At 40.6% G+C, this 15,693-nt stretch overlaps 1 protein-coding gene across 1 annotated transcript in view; it reads right to left on the bottom strand.

Annotated features, from left to right (window-relative positions):
• Positions 1-8,011, bottom strand: part of SLC25A46 (solute carrier family 25 member 46) — a 36,825-nt gene extending 28,814 nt beyond the window's left edge. The window contains exons 1-3 of the mRNA XM_049769102.1: positions 7,408-8,011; positions 5,004-5,046; positions 3,459-3,516 (exon numbers count right to left, since the gene is read on the bottom strand). Coding sequence (XP_049625059.1) covers positions 3,459-3,516; positions 5,004-5,046; positions 7,408-8,011 — 705 coding nt within the window. The remainder of the gene's footprint in view (positions 1-3,458; positions 3,517-5,003; positions 5,047-7,407) is intronic.
• Between the last annotated feature and the right edge of the window lie 7,682 nt (positions 8,012-15,693).

Here is a 15,693-nt window from a genome sequence, read left to right as displayed (position 1 = left end):
GGGATGTGGAGAGAAAGGAACTCTTATCCACTGCTGGTGGGAATGCCGTCTAGTTCAACCTTTATGGAAAGCATTATGGAGATTCCTCCAAAAACTGGAAATCGAGCTCCCATAGGATACAGCTATACCACTCCTAGGAATATACCCTAGGAACACAAAAATACAATACAAAAACCCCTTCCTTACACCTATATTCATTGCAGCACTATTTACCATAGCAAGACTCTGGAAACAACCAAGATGCCCTTCAACAGATGAATGGCTAAAGAAATTGTGGTACATATACACAATGGAATATTATGCAGCTCTCAGGAGAGATGAAGTCATGAAATTTTCCTATGCATGGATGTACACAGAATCTATTACGCTGAGTGAAATAAGTCAGAGAGAGAGAAAAATGCAGAATGGTCTCACTCATCTATGGGTTTTAAGAAAAATGAAAGACATTCTTGCAATAATAATTTTCAGACACAAAAGAGAAAAGAGCTGGAAGTTCCAGCTTACTCAGGAAGCCCACCACAAAGAGTGATGAGTTTAGTTAGAGAAATAACTACATTTTGAACTGTCCTAATAATGAAAATGTATGGGGGAAATGGAAAGCCTGTCTAGAGTACAGGCCGGGGTCGCATGGGGAGGAGGGAGATTTGGGACAGTGGTGATGGGAATGTTGCAATGGTGATGGGTGGTGTTCTTTACACGACTGAAACCAAACACAATCATGTATGTAATCAAGGTGTTTAAATATAATTTAAAAAAAATTAGAAAAAGAACTTTAAAAAGAAAAAATACAAGGAAACCACAAATAAAAATTCAATTAAATTCTAGAATAAATTATAAATGAATATAATTACTCTTAAAAACCATGTAATTTTAGTCTTATATACACCCCAGAAAAAGTATAACATACATAGAAATAAATATAGAATATTTAATAAAAATGTGTTATTTAGTCATATTTCCTTTAATATTAGAATGCTATTCATGGTGGCACTATTCACAATAGCCAAGAACTAGAAAGAATCAAAGTACTCCAAGGCAAGTGACATATACAAATACAGAATGGAATAGTAGTCAGCTGTAAAAAAGAAAGGAAAAAATCAATTTCTCAGGACACAGATGGATCTGAAGAGTATCAAGCTGCATTAGGAACAGGACAGATACAGACTGATCTTCCTCATAGGTAAGATACAAAGACACACAGTAGGGAATGGGCAAATAGCCAAAGGCAGCAGAATCTGAAAGTTACTCTATAGAACAGAGCCTATCTTTAATTGGGGGTAGATGGGGTGACTGGGGGGGTGTCCTTGAGATACTGGTGAAGGTAAACAGACACTTTGCTGGTGGGTATGGTGTTGGACAAGTGTGTATAAGATATTCTATCATTAATGATATTATAAATCATGGTGTCTCGATATTTTCAATAATACAAATATAGTGGTGGACAAAACTGTTAACTCCTTAGCAGTAATACAAAGCACTGGCATTAAACTCTTTTTTTGAACATAACATATTTACTTCACAATAAGGAGAAAAAAGGGATTTTGCTGAAGAACATCTGGTGAGAAAGTTTAAAATAGTAATTTCACAGCCTGGGAGATCGCATACCTAACTTGATGACCCTGGTTCAACCCCCAGCTCCATTATGGTCCCCAACTCCAACAATCATTACTAGGTATGTTACTGGAGAACCCCAAACACTACTGCAGTGACCCTGGTGGTTCCTGGCACTGCAAGGTCCAAGCAACACTACATCCTTTGCTTCTAACATTAGCTGACTGACACAGTTGGAAACAGAAGGCTAAGTATTGACTGACCCTTGGATCCACTGAGAAATGCCTGAGAGTCCCTCTCCCAAAACATTATTTTATAAAAGTCTCTCCTTAATTCCTTTTCGAATGACCCCAATATTTACTGTGCCTGTGCAGGAGGGGAAAAAAAGGGCAAAAAGCACGAAACATTTTTTATTTTTATATTTCATTCATTTATTTATTTTTATTTACCTATCTACTTTTTGTAGATTTCTTTGTTTTGGTGTGGTTATTGAAGTTGTTGTCTCCATTTATATTCACTTTTTTTTCTTTCTTTTCTTTATGTGCTCTGCCATGTTTTTTTATCTCAAGACCATGACTTTTTTGTGATGCTTATCTTTATTGTTGGAGTGCTAACTGGATATTTTATTTGACACTTCTTTTTGTACTGTTGGGGTGTTTCACCTTCTTTTTCCCTTCGTCTCTCAAACCGATGATGAGAGCGTCTAGAAGGATTCCGCCCATTTTTGGCATATTTGATTTTTTCCCCAGTTTATTACTTTTCTCTTCTTCAAACAAAACCACATAACTTGAACTATCTAGTCCCACCTCCCAGTTAGAGGGGGGAAATAAGGGAGGCACCAAGAACAAACAGGTGCAAGGATACTAAGTAGTAAGCTAGGCACAGAGGGGACCACATATTCTATCCGCCGGGGGGGTGAGAGAGGAGGATATGGGAGGAAGGATGGGAATGTGAGGTGTAGGGAGGACAAATCGGTGATGGGAATCCCCCTGATTTTATGTAATTATGTACCTAAAATATTATTGTCAACAATATGTAAGCCACTATGACCAAAATAAAAATTATATTTTAAAAAAAAAAGTCTCTCCCTAAGCAAACATCCTATATCCAAGTAATATTTTGTGTTGCAAAAGAAAAAGAAGCTAGTGAGGCCATAATGATAGAACAGCAGTTAGGGTGTTGATCCAGGTTTGATTTCCCAGCACCCCATACCCATCCACTCATAACCCTATCAGGAGTGATTCTAAAATAAAGCCAGGAGGAAGCCATCAGTACTATCAGATATGGCCCCATCTCCCTCCCCCAAAATCTATCATACTAAAATCTGTTTACTCATACAATATTAATGTTATAGCTTAAAAGGTTAACTGATGTGGTTTCTTATTTCACAAATAGGTTTTTAAGAAATCACTCACTTTTGAGTTTGGATGTGATATCAAGAGTTCTAGCAATTATATAGAAGAAATGTAAACTATTCCTGTTTTCAAATATAGATGCACATCATTATAGTTACAATCGATAATTTCACAATATATTGCAACAGATTTACTATGAAAGCAGACATGAAAATAGGGCTATCTTCTATTCTGCCAAACATAAACGCTACTTTAAAATAGAAAATATTTTTCAAAAAATTGCTTATATTAATACTCAGTTGTCATTACATATATACATTGATAAATATTTAAGTTTCCAGTTTTGATTCCTGAATTGGAATATAAATATAAGTTCTCTGAAAAACCCAATTAAGTTTTAAGCAGGTTTTAGGAGCCAAATTTTGAGAACTGATACAAATTTTGGATGGCTTCACAGGGAAGTAAAGATTACAATGTCTCAGTCATTTACCTGAATTGAACACTTCAAATCAGAGCTAGAATTACTAGAGGGTGACTGGAAAGTTTATTTACCTGACATTGGCGACGTAGAACAATGCAAGGATGGGCCAGAACATTTTCTGTAAAGAGACTGTATAAGAATAATTAAATTTCATTAACAAGATAACTTTATAATCTATTATACAATTTAGATAACACAACTGAAATTATGTTCTAAATAATCATGCATAACTTTTTATTTCCTATTTAAAAAAAGAATTTTTTTTCCTGGGCCACACCAAGCCCATAAATCAGGGGTTATTATTGACTCTGTACTCAGGAATCATGCCTAGAAGTGCTCAGGGGACTACATGGGTGTGTTGGGGATCACATCCAGGTAGGCTACGTGCAAAGGAAGAGCCTGACCTGCTATACCACCCTTTATTCTTCCTTAAAAGAAACTTTTTAAAGTTTTACATCCATGCAAATTCTTCTGATGACAAAATTCAGTATGATTTGTGAACTGATAACCAAGAAAAACATAAAAATAAAGCACATATAATATAAAGATGATTACCTCCAGGAAAATTCCTTCCTTTAAAATATAAAGTGCCTGCCTGTTTGTCATTTCTTTCAGAAGTTCTATGAACAAAGCTCCTATCAGCAATGCCATCATCTATTTTTTCACAATCTGCTTTCTGAAATTATTGGCTTTGATATATAAACTTTGAACTTAGTGACTTTAGTGAGCAATTTAACTATTATTTATGTAGCAAGTCTTCTGAAAGCTAATTATAACAGTGTGGCCATCAGATGTAGAGATATTAATATGTGTATTAACACATCAAATAGAAGCTGTAAGTACAAAATGTGCAGCTAAAGAAAAATCTACTAGAAGGACTTTAATTTTCAAATTTTGTTGCTAATGTCAGCATCATCCAGCTTAGTTATGCAAATAATGTCATTTTTCAATTAAATAAAGTTTTGGAAATGATCATCTTGTTCTGCAATAAACAATACAATCTTAAATATCAACTTTTTTTTTTTTTTTTTTTTGGTTTTTGGGACACATCTAGAAGCACTCAAGTTACAATTGGCTCACTCCTGAAAGGCTTGGGGGATCACATTAGATTGAACCAGGATTGGCCGGGTGCGAGGCAAATGACCTACCCACCATGTATCGCTCCAGCCCCAATATCAACATTCTTATTTAAATGTTAAAATATTGAGTTTTTCTGGCCTCTGTTGAATAGATGGATCATTTAAAAAATAGTAAATGATACTCATTAAGCACTGCTATTAAACACTATACTATTAAACACTGCTAAATGTACTGATAAATATTTCAAGTTTTGCTAAATGTTGCTAATCTTCTATATTGCTAAATGTTTTGTTAAAATTTGAGTTTAGGGAGTAGAGCCAATGTACAATTTGATTTGGAGATCACAGTATTTTGTGATCATAAAACTAAACAACTATTCCTATCCTCAATAGAAAAAAAATGAAGTTAGTAGATTTAAAAAAAATCATGCAAAACATTTAGCATTTAATCTACTGCTCCATCTATACATATATAAAGCAACATTAGTAATTTTATGCATCACATTTAACAAAATTAACATTACGAAATAATATTACCTTGCAAGTCCAATACCAAATCCAGCAAATCTATTCAACTGTTCTAAAAATAGAAGAAGATTACTCGTAACCAATATTTAGGTTTACTATAAAAACACATTTTCACAACATGGCATGCAAAAAGTTCCCAAATCAGACAGTTCAAGTAAGCCTGAAACATGCAGATCTTGGCATCCTGGAAGGCCAGAGTTTGATCCCCAGCATATCAACATTCCGTCTATGCCTGGAGCCACCATCGAGTGACCTCGGAGTCAGAGCCAGCCAGGACAGCACCTGAACCGCAAATCAAAAACCACACAAACAGAAAGCTTTCCACCAGAAAGCCTTTGTTTGACTAGAGATGTGGCTCAATGATATAGGACAAAACCTTACATGTTTTAAGTCTCTGGGCCTCAATCCCAACATCACCAAAATGTAAACAAAATAGCAAGAAAGTTGAGGGGTCAAGGGGGGGTCAAGAAAAGGGTCTGAATGTCAAACCAGCCTCTGTGAAGCTTGTATAAAGTTACATGGTCCCTGTCATTCCATATGGCCCTTGAGTATGGTCAGGAGTGATTCCTAAGCACAAAGCAATGCCATCACTAAGTCCTGAGCACTGCCAGTTGTAGACCAAAAGAAAATAAAGATAGTCTCACTAGTACAGTCTCACATTTTACACAGAATCTTCTTATTCAAAAATACTGCAACTATTGGGGCCGGAGAGATAGCATGGAGGTAGGGTGTATTTGCCTTGCATGCAGAAGGCTGGTGGTCCGAATCCCGGCATCCCATATGGTCCCCCCCGGCCTGCCAGGAGCAGTTTCTGAGCATAGAGCCAGGAGGAACCCCTGAGCCTTGCCGGGTATGGCCCAAAAACAAACAAACAAAAAAACAAACAAAAAATACATTAAAAACAGTGTCCAAGATCATGTAGCACTGAATTACAACGTCAAAACTACCAGGTTTTATTTATTTTTGGTTTAGGAGCCGCACTTGGTTACTCTTGCTTCTGCCCTCAGGGATCAGTCCTAGCAGGGCTCCGGGGATCACACAGTGCTCTGGAGGTGGAACCTAGCCAGGTCAGACGCTAGTAAGCAAGCAACCTGCCTTACTGTCATCTCGCCAGCCCATTACCTCTTCTGTCACTTACTGTTTCTCTTTTTTGCCCCTGTTTGGAGACAAACCTAAGGAAACCAATTAAAAAGGCAAGTGCTCTAGCACTGAGCTATGACTGTCCCCTGGAGCCTCAACTTTTAACTACAAACAAAAGTATTTTCAAGAGATGGCTCTAGTCAACACTTTCCACTAACACCCTTCCCTTCTATGTTGCTATAAAAATCGATCACTGAACCATTAGTGGAGAGGAAATGTTTATGCTAAACGAAGAGTCCTAAGTAAGAGCTAAAATGCGGATATTCAGAGAGAGGTCAGGATAACCGAAGCAGAGAAACAAGGTCCTCTTCACTACCTCACCAAGTTTTGAGCAGTCTGAGCACCTGCTTAATTAGAGATACATGTGCTATTGCTGACGCTGTCTTCATTAAAAAGAAATTTAAAGAAATAGGAGGGAGGAGAAAGATGTGTTCAAGATTTTTGGGGGGGTTGGGGGGTCCCATCCAGCGATGCTTTGGGGTTACTCCTGGCTCTGCAGTGAGAAATACTCTTCGAGTCTAGGCAAGCTCAGGTGATATGAGGTGCCAGGACAGAACCCATCTAGGCAGCGAGGAAGGCAAGTCAGAGCTCTGTGCCTGCTCTCCTCTCTCTCTCAGCACCCATCTCTTGTTTTTCCTGAGGCCACGGCGTCACCCTGCCCTGAGAGACCGGAGAGGGCCCTGTAAACACCTATCTGGGGGAAACTATCCGAGTCAGTCACACCTGGAAAAAGGCGCAAGTCAGCCTGAAGCTTCTTCTGTCTACTTCCCTTAAATGTTCCCCTTTTCTCCCCCTGCCCCCGAAACTAGTAAGGAACACAAGTGATGATTGGGGTCGGGGATGTAGGACAGTGTCCTACTGGCCACTCTGTGCTCTCAGGGGTCCATGTCTGCGAAGTCAAGTCCATCCCCAGAGGGTGTGATGGGACTAGAGCCGCTGGCCACGGTCACCACGCGGACGTGGGTGAGAAGCCGGCCACGCCAGATGTGCTGTGTGTCCCCCAGGGTGAGCCGCGCGGCCACTGCGGGCGCCCTTCGGAGGGCTTTTCAAGGATTCTGTCGGGAGGCGGCCCGAAGCCCGTCTTCCGGGCCGGAGAGAGCAGCGGCGCCCAGGGGGGAAACCGTGCTGGGCCGCGGGCCTCGGAGGCCAAAGTCGCCCCACGGACGGCGCGCGTGAAGGACACTCGGGCGGACGTCGGGGAGGGGCTCCCGTCCACCTCGTCGCGGGCCCGCCCCGCCCGCCCGCGCCCGCCCGCGCCCTCCGCCGCGCTCACCGCCGCCCTGCGCGCGCGCCTGGCTTCCCGGGCCGCCGGCCGGGTCGGCGGGGTCGGCGGGGCCGTCGCGCGGCGTGGGCGGCCCCGGGCCGGGCGGGCTGCGCGCGCCCCAGTGCAGGTTGCGGCTGCCCGGGATGTCGGGCGGCGGCGTCACCCAGCGGCCCAGGTCGGCCGCGCCGCCGCCGAAGCCGCGGTAGCCCAGCCCGTCGAAGCCGTCCGGACGCCGCGGCTGCATCGCGCCGGGACCGACCGCCGCCCCTCCGCGCTCCGGGGAGAGCAGCAGCGCCGCCGCGTCGGGCGCGCCGGACCCGGAAGCGCCGCGCACTGGCGGCCGGCGGTCACGCGGCGGGCGGCTTCCGGCTTCCGGCGTCCGGCGTCCGGGGCGGGGCGGGGCGCCGGCGGTTCCGGGGCCGCGCGCGAGGGCCGCCGGGAGGGAGCGGCGCGCCCAGGGGCCCGCCCGGCCGTCCCGGCTGGAGGCCCAGGCTGCGGGGCTGCCGCGCCCGCCCGCCCCGCCGCCCGCCTCCGCCCGGCCGCCCGCCTCAGCCCGCGCGCTCGGCCGCCTCCGCGCTCCGGGCCGCGGCCGGGCCCCGCTACCTGTCTTCATGGCGTCGCGGGGGCGTCGGGCCGCGGCTGAGTCCCCCAGAGCGCGCCGCGCCTTCCATGGGCCGCGGCCTGCCCGGCGCGCTCCGGCTCCCGAGGCGACGCGGCCGTTTGTCGCCGCCTTCCGACAGCGAACCCGGCCCCGCGCCGCGTTCCGGAGCGCCCGGCCGAGCGAGCGAGGGGCGCGGGAAGCCGCTCTGCTCTCGGCGACGGGCCGAGGCCGCGAACGCTCTTCCCAGCAAGAAGACAGTGCGAGGCCAGGAACGGCGTCCTAAGGAACGAAGGGCGACTTTCCCCCCCAAAAAGACCAACAGACGGCTGTCAAACGCTTTCTGAGGGAGGGATCTTCCTCTTTAAAGCGTGGAAGGACATGAAGGGTGAATGTTGGCAGCGCCTCTTAGGTGATGGGAAGAAGGTTTCCTTTCTTCCGAGGCCAGAGAGTGGAATGATTTGTGACGGTGCTTCGCCAGGGTCCACCTGCCCTCTTTAGGAAACGAATGCGCAAGATTCCTCTACTCGGCAGGTCGTGGCACATGACTGAAGAGGGCAAGAACAACGGAATCCCAAGTGACAGGAGGGAAACGAGCTAGAGAGCGATTCAACAGGGCATCACAGACGCGCAATGCGTGCCAACATGCTCCTGTCACTTAACAATAGGCAAAGAATGATGTTGTGGATTCTTTTTCTATGCGTTTTCTAATCTTTCCAAGAAAAAGTTGGCTTTCGCTTAGAAGAAAAAAATTAGAAAAAAAAGTAATTTTCCAATTCTTAAGTCACAGCAATAGAATTTTTCTCGTCTCTGAAAACTGTTCGTACATACGTATTCATCAGCACTCACCTGCCATCCTGCATTTCTTCAAAATAGTTTAAAATAACGATGTTAAGTTTCCAACTACTTTCAGAAACGTTTAAAACAAATTAAAACGCGTAATAGCCTCTGACACTTAAACTTGCTCTAAGTTATCTCTATTATGGCAGAACAAATTACCCACAAATCGAGTAGCTTACAGTAATATTTGTTATATCATAGTTCTCTAGTTCAAGAATTTGAGAGTACTTTAATTGCGTGTCTCTGGCTCAAGATCTCAATAAATTACAATTAAGACTTCAGTTTGGGATAGTTTTTTAGATGACGTTCGGCTAGAATTGGAGGACTCATTTGCCTGGTGTCTTGCTCATCTAATTCTGAAACAATCCCTTTAGTTGCTGCTGTCCTTTAAGCAAGTTTCAATATCTACTAGTAGTATTCTTCATAAGAACTCACCATCTGAAGCTTGTTCCTTGAGCAAGTGATCCAAGAGGAAGAGTGAGGTAGATAACCACACGTTTATGTCATTTAGTCACATTTATACCTTTTGCCACAGTCTGCTTTTAAGAAGTGAGCCACTACCCTTTATCCTGAATTTAGATAGAAAGGATCTTTATATGGAAATCAATTTTACATCAATTAATGGATACAGGATATTGAAAGCACTAAAATGAACAATTAGGAATGTTTTTTATTATGATTACTAGAGTAGATAGCTTGAATTTTTGTTGGATGTTATTTACTGTTAAAGAAATTTTCAGGACTTTTTTCAAATATTCATGATAGAATTAATTTAGTTTGAGAAAAACTTTTTCTACTCAGTATTGGTGTGTGTCTGTGTGTGTTTGGGTTACACTGAGCTTTGCTCAGGGCTTACCTGGCTCTGCTCAGCGTGGGCCTTAGCTGACCGTAGGAGGTGCCAGATCAAACCTGAGTTGGACATATGCGAAGCAAATATCCTACCCACAGTAGTATTGCTCTAGCTCTTGTGGTGGCATATTTTAATGTTAAAACATTGCATTAAAATTTTGATTAATATTTTTAATAAAATTAATATGAGATTATAACTAAATTTATTAAAATAAAATGTAATTTACATTGTAACATTCCCCCTGATTTTTTTATTCACTGAAGACCATTGTAAAAGATGTGGATGAGTTCTACCTGTTTTTCCTAGAAAGTTTGTTTTTAGTTCCTTGTTTATTGGGGGGTCCTCAGCCAGTGGCATTCAGGGGTTACTCCTGCCTGTGCACTCAGAAATCACTCCTGGCAGGCTTGGTGGGGGGTCCATATGGGATTGAACCCAGTTGCCTGTGGAAGACAAACACCTTACCCACTGAGCAAGCATATATTTTACTTGATTACCCACTGAGCAAGCATATATTTTACTTGATTAGATTAAGATGTATTATCTTTGCAGGCTGTCCTTGTATATTGAGCCCACCTGATAATGCTCAAGATTTACTCCTGGCTTCAAGGATTCTTAAGAATCATTCCTGATAGGGCTCAAGGAACCAAGTAGAATGGAACCAAGGACGGCCAGGTACAAGGCATTATCTATAAAGTTGCCACAAAAAATATTAAAGGCTTCTCTAACCCCTGAAACTTCTATATATAACAGACATGATGCAACCGGTTCTTCTACAATTTTCCAAATTTGCTTGGAGAAACAATTCAAATTTGCAAGATGTGTCTGAGAATAAAGAAACGGTTAATTAAATCAGTGATCCTGTTATGTATTAACTTACAATCTGCTTTCAAACTAAAGCTATCGCTCTATATTTCTATTATCCTACTTTCTATTAAATACCCAAGATTAATAATATACTTTTCTGGTAAGACACTGAAAGCTTCCCTAATTGCTTCAAGATTAATCATACTTTAATTGCTATAGGAGAGGAAGTGTAGAAAACTAGTATTAGTAACAGAAGGACTATTGTGCATAAAGAAAAATAAAGGGACCTTGAAACCCAGGCAGCTTGTTGTTACAGATTTCCTCATTTAGAGAAGAATTTGGAAAAACCCAACTTTAGCAAAGCTGTTGAAGCACACTCTGTGAGTAAATTCTTAACCATATTTCACTTTTTTTCCTAAGTAAACTCAAAGTAAAATAAAATATTTATTTAAGCATCATGACTACAAATATGTTTGTAGCTGGGTTTCAATCATAAAAAAGTACACCTCGGGGCCGGCAAGATAGCATGGAGGTAAGGCGTTTGTCTCAGAGGCAGAAGGTCTGTGGTTCGAATCCTGGTGTCTCATATTGTCCCCTGAGCCTGTAGCAGCGATTTCTAAATGTAGAGCCAGGAGTGACCTGAGTATGACCCAAAAAACAAAAAAGAAAAAAAGAAAAAAAAAGAAAAGAAAAGAAAAAATAAGTACACCTCCACTTCACCACTGCAACTTTCCCACCAGCAAAGCGCATTTCCCTCACTCCCCCACCTCCTGCCTGTCTTAGAGACAATTATTCTATTTGTCTCATTCACTACCATTATCATGATAGTTGTTGGTGTAGTTATTTCTCTAACTGCCACTTACCAATCTTTGTAGTAAACTTCATATCACAGGCTCTTCCTTCCAAACCTCATCTCTATTGTCTCTGGGTATTATTACAATAATAATTTATATTTTCTTAAATCCCACAGATAAGTGAGACTATTCTGCCATCTATCTCCCTTCTGACTTATTTAACTCAGTCTAATAGTTTTCATGTATTCTGCATCTTTACTCTCTCCCTCTGACTTAACTCAGCCTAATAGTTTTCATGTATTCTGCATCTATCTCTCTCCCTCTGACTTACTCAGCCCTAATAGTTTTTCATGTCCAATCCATGTATAGGAAAATTTTATGACTTCATTTTTTCTGACAGCTGCACAGTATTCCATTGTATGTACCAGAGTTTCTTTAGCCCTCTAATCTGTTGTGGGGCATCCTGGGTTGTCTTCATATCATGGGCTATTGTAAATAGAGCTGCCATGAACATAGGCATGCGAGGACATCTTCCTAGAGTATACTTTAGGTATAGCTGGATCATATGGAAGCTCAAATTTCAGTTTTTTGAGGAATCTCCATATACTGTTTTTCAGAAAAGCTGGACTAGATGGCATTCCCACAACAGTGAACAAAAGTTTCTTTCTCCTCGCAATCCATCCAGCATTGATCTTGTTCTTTGTGATGTGTGCCAGTCTCTGTGGAATGAGATAGTACCTCATTGTTGTTTTGATTTGCATCTCCCTGATGATTAGTGATGTAGAGAATTTTTTTCATGTGTCTTTGGTCTTTTGTAGTTCTTCCTTTGAGGAAGTGTCTGCTCATTTCTTTCCCCATTTTTTGATGAGGTTAGATGTTTTTGTTGTCGTTGTTAAGTTCTGTCAGTACCTTATAAATCTTAGATGTTAGCCCCTTATCTGACGGGTAAACCCAAATCATCTTAAAAGCCGCTACTGTGTAATTAGATATTAATGATACACTTCATATATGAGTAAGTATTTAGGTCTTATAATACATTTTACAACTTTAGTACTAGCTCATGCTTTCATGTCCAACCCACTATGCCTATTCCCTCACCTTTAATTACCTCAGTTCTTTAAAACCTTTGCCCCAAAGCCAGAGACTACTAGCCCTTGAGAGACCCACACTCAGGTTTGGGGTGTATTCTATCTTTTAATGTATCTCTCTCTACTATTACATTGTTTTGTTGATGAATTCTTTCTCTGACAATGACAGATTCTAGTTCTTCAGGTGGTTGCCACATTTTATACTTTTTCCTCTGAAATTTTTAAAAGCTAAATTTCATCTCAGTCTAAATTCCACAGTTCTCCAAACATACAGGATGCCAGGTGTTAATTTCCAGCGAACTTGACCAGCTAGACAGTCCCCTTAAAATTGTGAGAGCCATATTGAGCAGAAACTCTCTTGGGTCCTCACTTTTTATCCCTGAGGTTCAGGCAGGAGTAAACAGATATTCACCAGAGGCTTTCCTTATTTCTGTGACTTCTGGAAGACTGTTGAAGGGATCAGTTTGATATTTGGCACCACCCAGTGGCAACTTTTACTCATGTGCATGTGAATGAATAAACAGTTGAGTCAAAGCAGAGAATACCTCAGTCAATAGAGGATTAAAAGGATGTATTTAAAATATCTCAGGTTATTTTTTAAATTCAAAGATGATTCATTTATTTTTTGGCTTTTGGGGCTAACGCGGTGGCGCTCAGGGGTTGCTCCTGGCTCTGCACTCAGAAATTGCTCTTTGCTGCCTCTGTCTGACCATCTGGAATCTGGGGATTGAATCCAGGATGGACCTGGGTTGAATGTGTGCAAGGCAAATGCCCTACCCACTGTGCTATCACCCACCATTTTTTTAATTCAAAGATAATTTATTTCAGGTTACTTTAAAATTTGTTTTCCTGGCTCATTCCTCCTCAGAAATTAATAGCTAAATATTGAAAAGAAAAACTAAGACAAATAGAACATGTGCAAAAAGGGAAAGTTTCTTTCTTTTTAAATTGACTTTAATGTGAAATTTCTCATTGGAAAGAAGAGCACTTTTGGTTAGGAGAGATAACAGCAGGTACCCTGAACCACCACCCATGATTGATTCCTGTGTGTAGAGGCCAGGAGTAACCAACCTATAAGTAGTGTCAAGTGTCACCTTAAAACATAAACCAAAATTAAAAGAGCTCTCTCTTTGGTAAGGGCAGTAAACTTTCCTTTTGGAAAATGAGAAAATTGGTAATAGTATTAAAAAAGACAAAAAGAGGAAAAACTTACAAGACTTTTTTGCATCAGTTTTTAGAATACTATGCAGCTGCAAGGAATGTGCAACTTACTGCAACCTGGAGGGAACTGGGAATATATCATATTGAGTGAAGTTAGTCATAATAAAAATAAAAGTGATATCAATTTATCTGTAGTATATAAAAGAATAGGATGAAGAAATATAATTTAGAAAAGAGGTTATGGATAAATCACCCTTATCCTAGTGTGCAGACAAGGGAAAAATCAAGGAGAAGGAAGATGAGAAAGGTTACCTAGCACAAAAGGGGTCAGGGCCCTCAGTAGTACTCATAATGGGGTGGGGATAGTATAGCAATATATCCCCAAACTAAGACTCAACAACAGTGAAAATATGGTATCTTAACACAGCCATTGATCTTTGAAGTTTGTCAATCAATGTGGCAGGGTGGGATGCAACTTCAGAACACTGGTGATAGAATTTTGACTTAGTTGTGGGATTGATGATAAAATTATATGTTTAAAACCTAACTTTCAATAAATCTGTAAATATGGTTTTTTAAATAAAAATTAAGAAATGAGTCTTCAGTTGTTTTATTTGTAATTGTGTCACCCAAGTAAGCCACTTTAAATATTAGATGGTGGGTTTTATATCATATAAAAAAAAACCTGCTTCACTGTATGTATACAAAGCATGTCAACCAATTTAGGAAAAATAAAAGCCTAGGCATAGGATTTTTCTTGAAATTCCTTTATAAAGTCACTCATATAAGAAGTGAAATCAGAGAAACTACAAGACATTATTAGTTTCTACACCTGTTATTTTGAGTTCTAGTATGAGTCAAACATAGCCAATATAAATTAACTTTATCTCCTTTCAACACTCAGAATCTTGTCCCACGAGCGATCATTTCCAAACTATAATTATCATAGTGGTCCATTCTGTGCCTTAACTGCACTCTCCCTACTATTTGTGGCAAGCTTATTAATCTTGGACTGGTCCCTTCTGCCTTTTTCTCTACCATCTCTGGTATTAATACCATTATATATATATATAATATAATATATATATATATCTATTATATATATATATATATATATGCTACAAATAGTGTGATCATTCTATGTATGTTCTTTTCCCTTTGACTCATGTCTACTAGTATTATACTTGTATGCATATGTATAAACATAAGTATAACATATATAAACATTTCTGACTTCATTTTCTTTACACCTACATAGTATTCCATTGCAAACCACAGTGTCTAATAGGAAGACAGAGCAGAGGGAAAAATGAGAGAGGGGGAGGGGGAATGTATGCCACAGAGGCAGGCAGGGGGCAGGGAAGAGGCAGAACTGATAATGTGCACTAATGAAGGGTACTGTACATTGTATGACTGAAACTAAATCATGAACAACTTTGTCATTATGTATCGAGATTCAATTAAAGTATTTATATATAAAAACAATAAAAGACATTAAAGAGCCAAAAAAATCAACCCCAACATAGCCACTATATGATACTCAAATGCTTTTCAGCATATCTTCAGGGCCTGTGTGTAAGTGGTGGAGGGAAGTAACCCTTGTCAGCTATAAGCTTTTCCCAGGAAAATATAAGGATGTTACTGTCATTGCAAAGGCCGTCAAGTATAGCACTGTGTAATTATTTAGAATCATTAAATAATATAATAACAATAATAATTAATATAAATAATATATCAATATAAAAAAATTTAAGGCAAAAAACACCCACTAGGCTAATATCCTCATAAATCTTTTTCTGGTTGACAGAATTCTGAAAGAACTGATCTACCTCTTGATTTCCATAAAGAAGTGTGATAACAGACTTATCATTCAGAGTACATGCTGTTGTATCCAAATGGCAAGGAGAATGCTTGGTTGCTGAAACCCAAAATGATAAATATTAGTCTTTATAAAATAGAGAAAAAAAGTATCACTGTAGATGTAAACTAATATCTGAAGTTTAACTAAATATGCTAGTTAATATAATACATAAATACAGTTAAAAATACAAAATTTTGGCGTATGGGTGAAGGATAGGGATGCTATGTATGTGTTTGTGTGTGTGTGTGTGTGTGTGTGTGTGTGCTGTGCACAAACAGTTGCTTGAGGGACAAAAGAGC

The sequence above is a fragment of the Suncus etruscus genome, chromosome 2, assembly GCF_024139225.1.
Source record: "Suncus etruscus isolate mSunEtr1 chromosome 2, mSunEtr1.pri.cur, whole genome shotgun sequence".
NCBI lineage: Eukaryota > Metazoa > Chordata > Mammalia > Eulipotyphla > Soricidae > Suncus > Suncus etruscus.
Note: the sequence above shows the minus strand (reverse complement) of the source record. Positions and strands in the feature narration are given on the sequence as shown.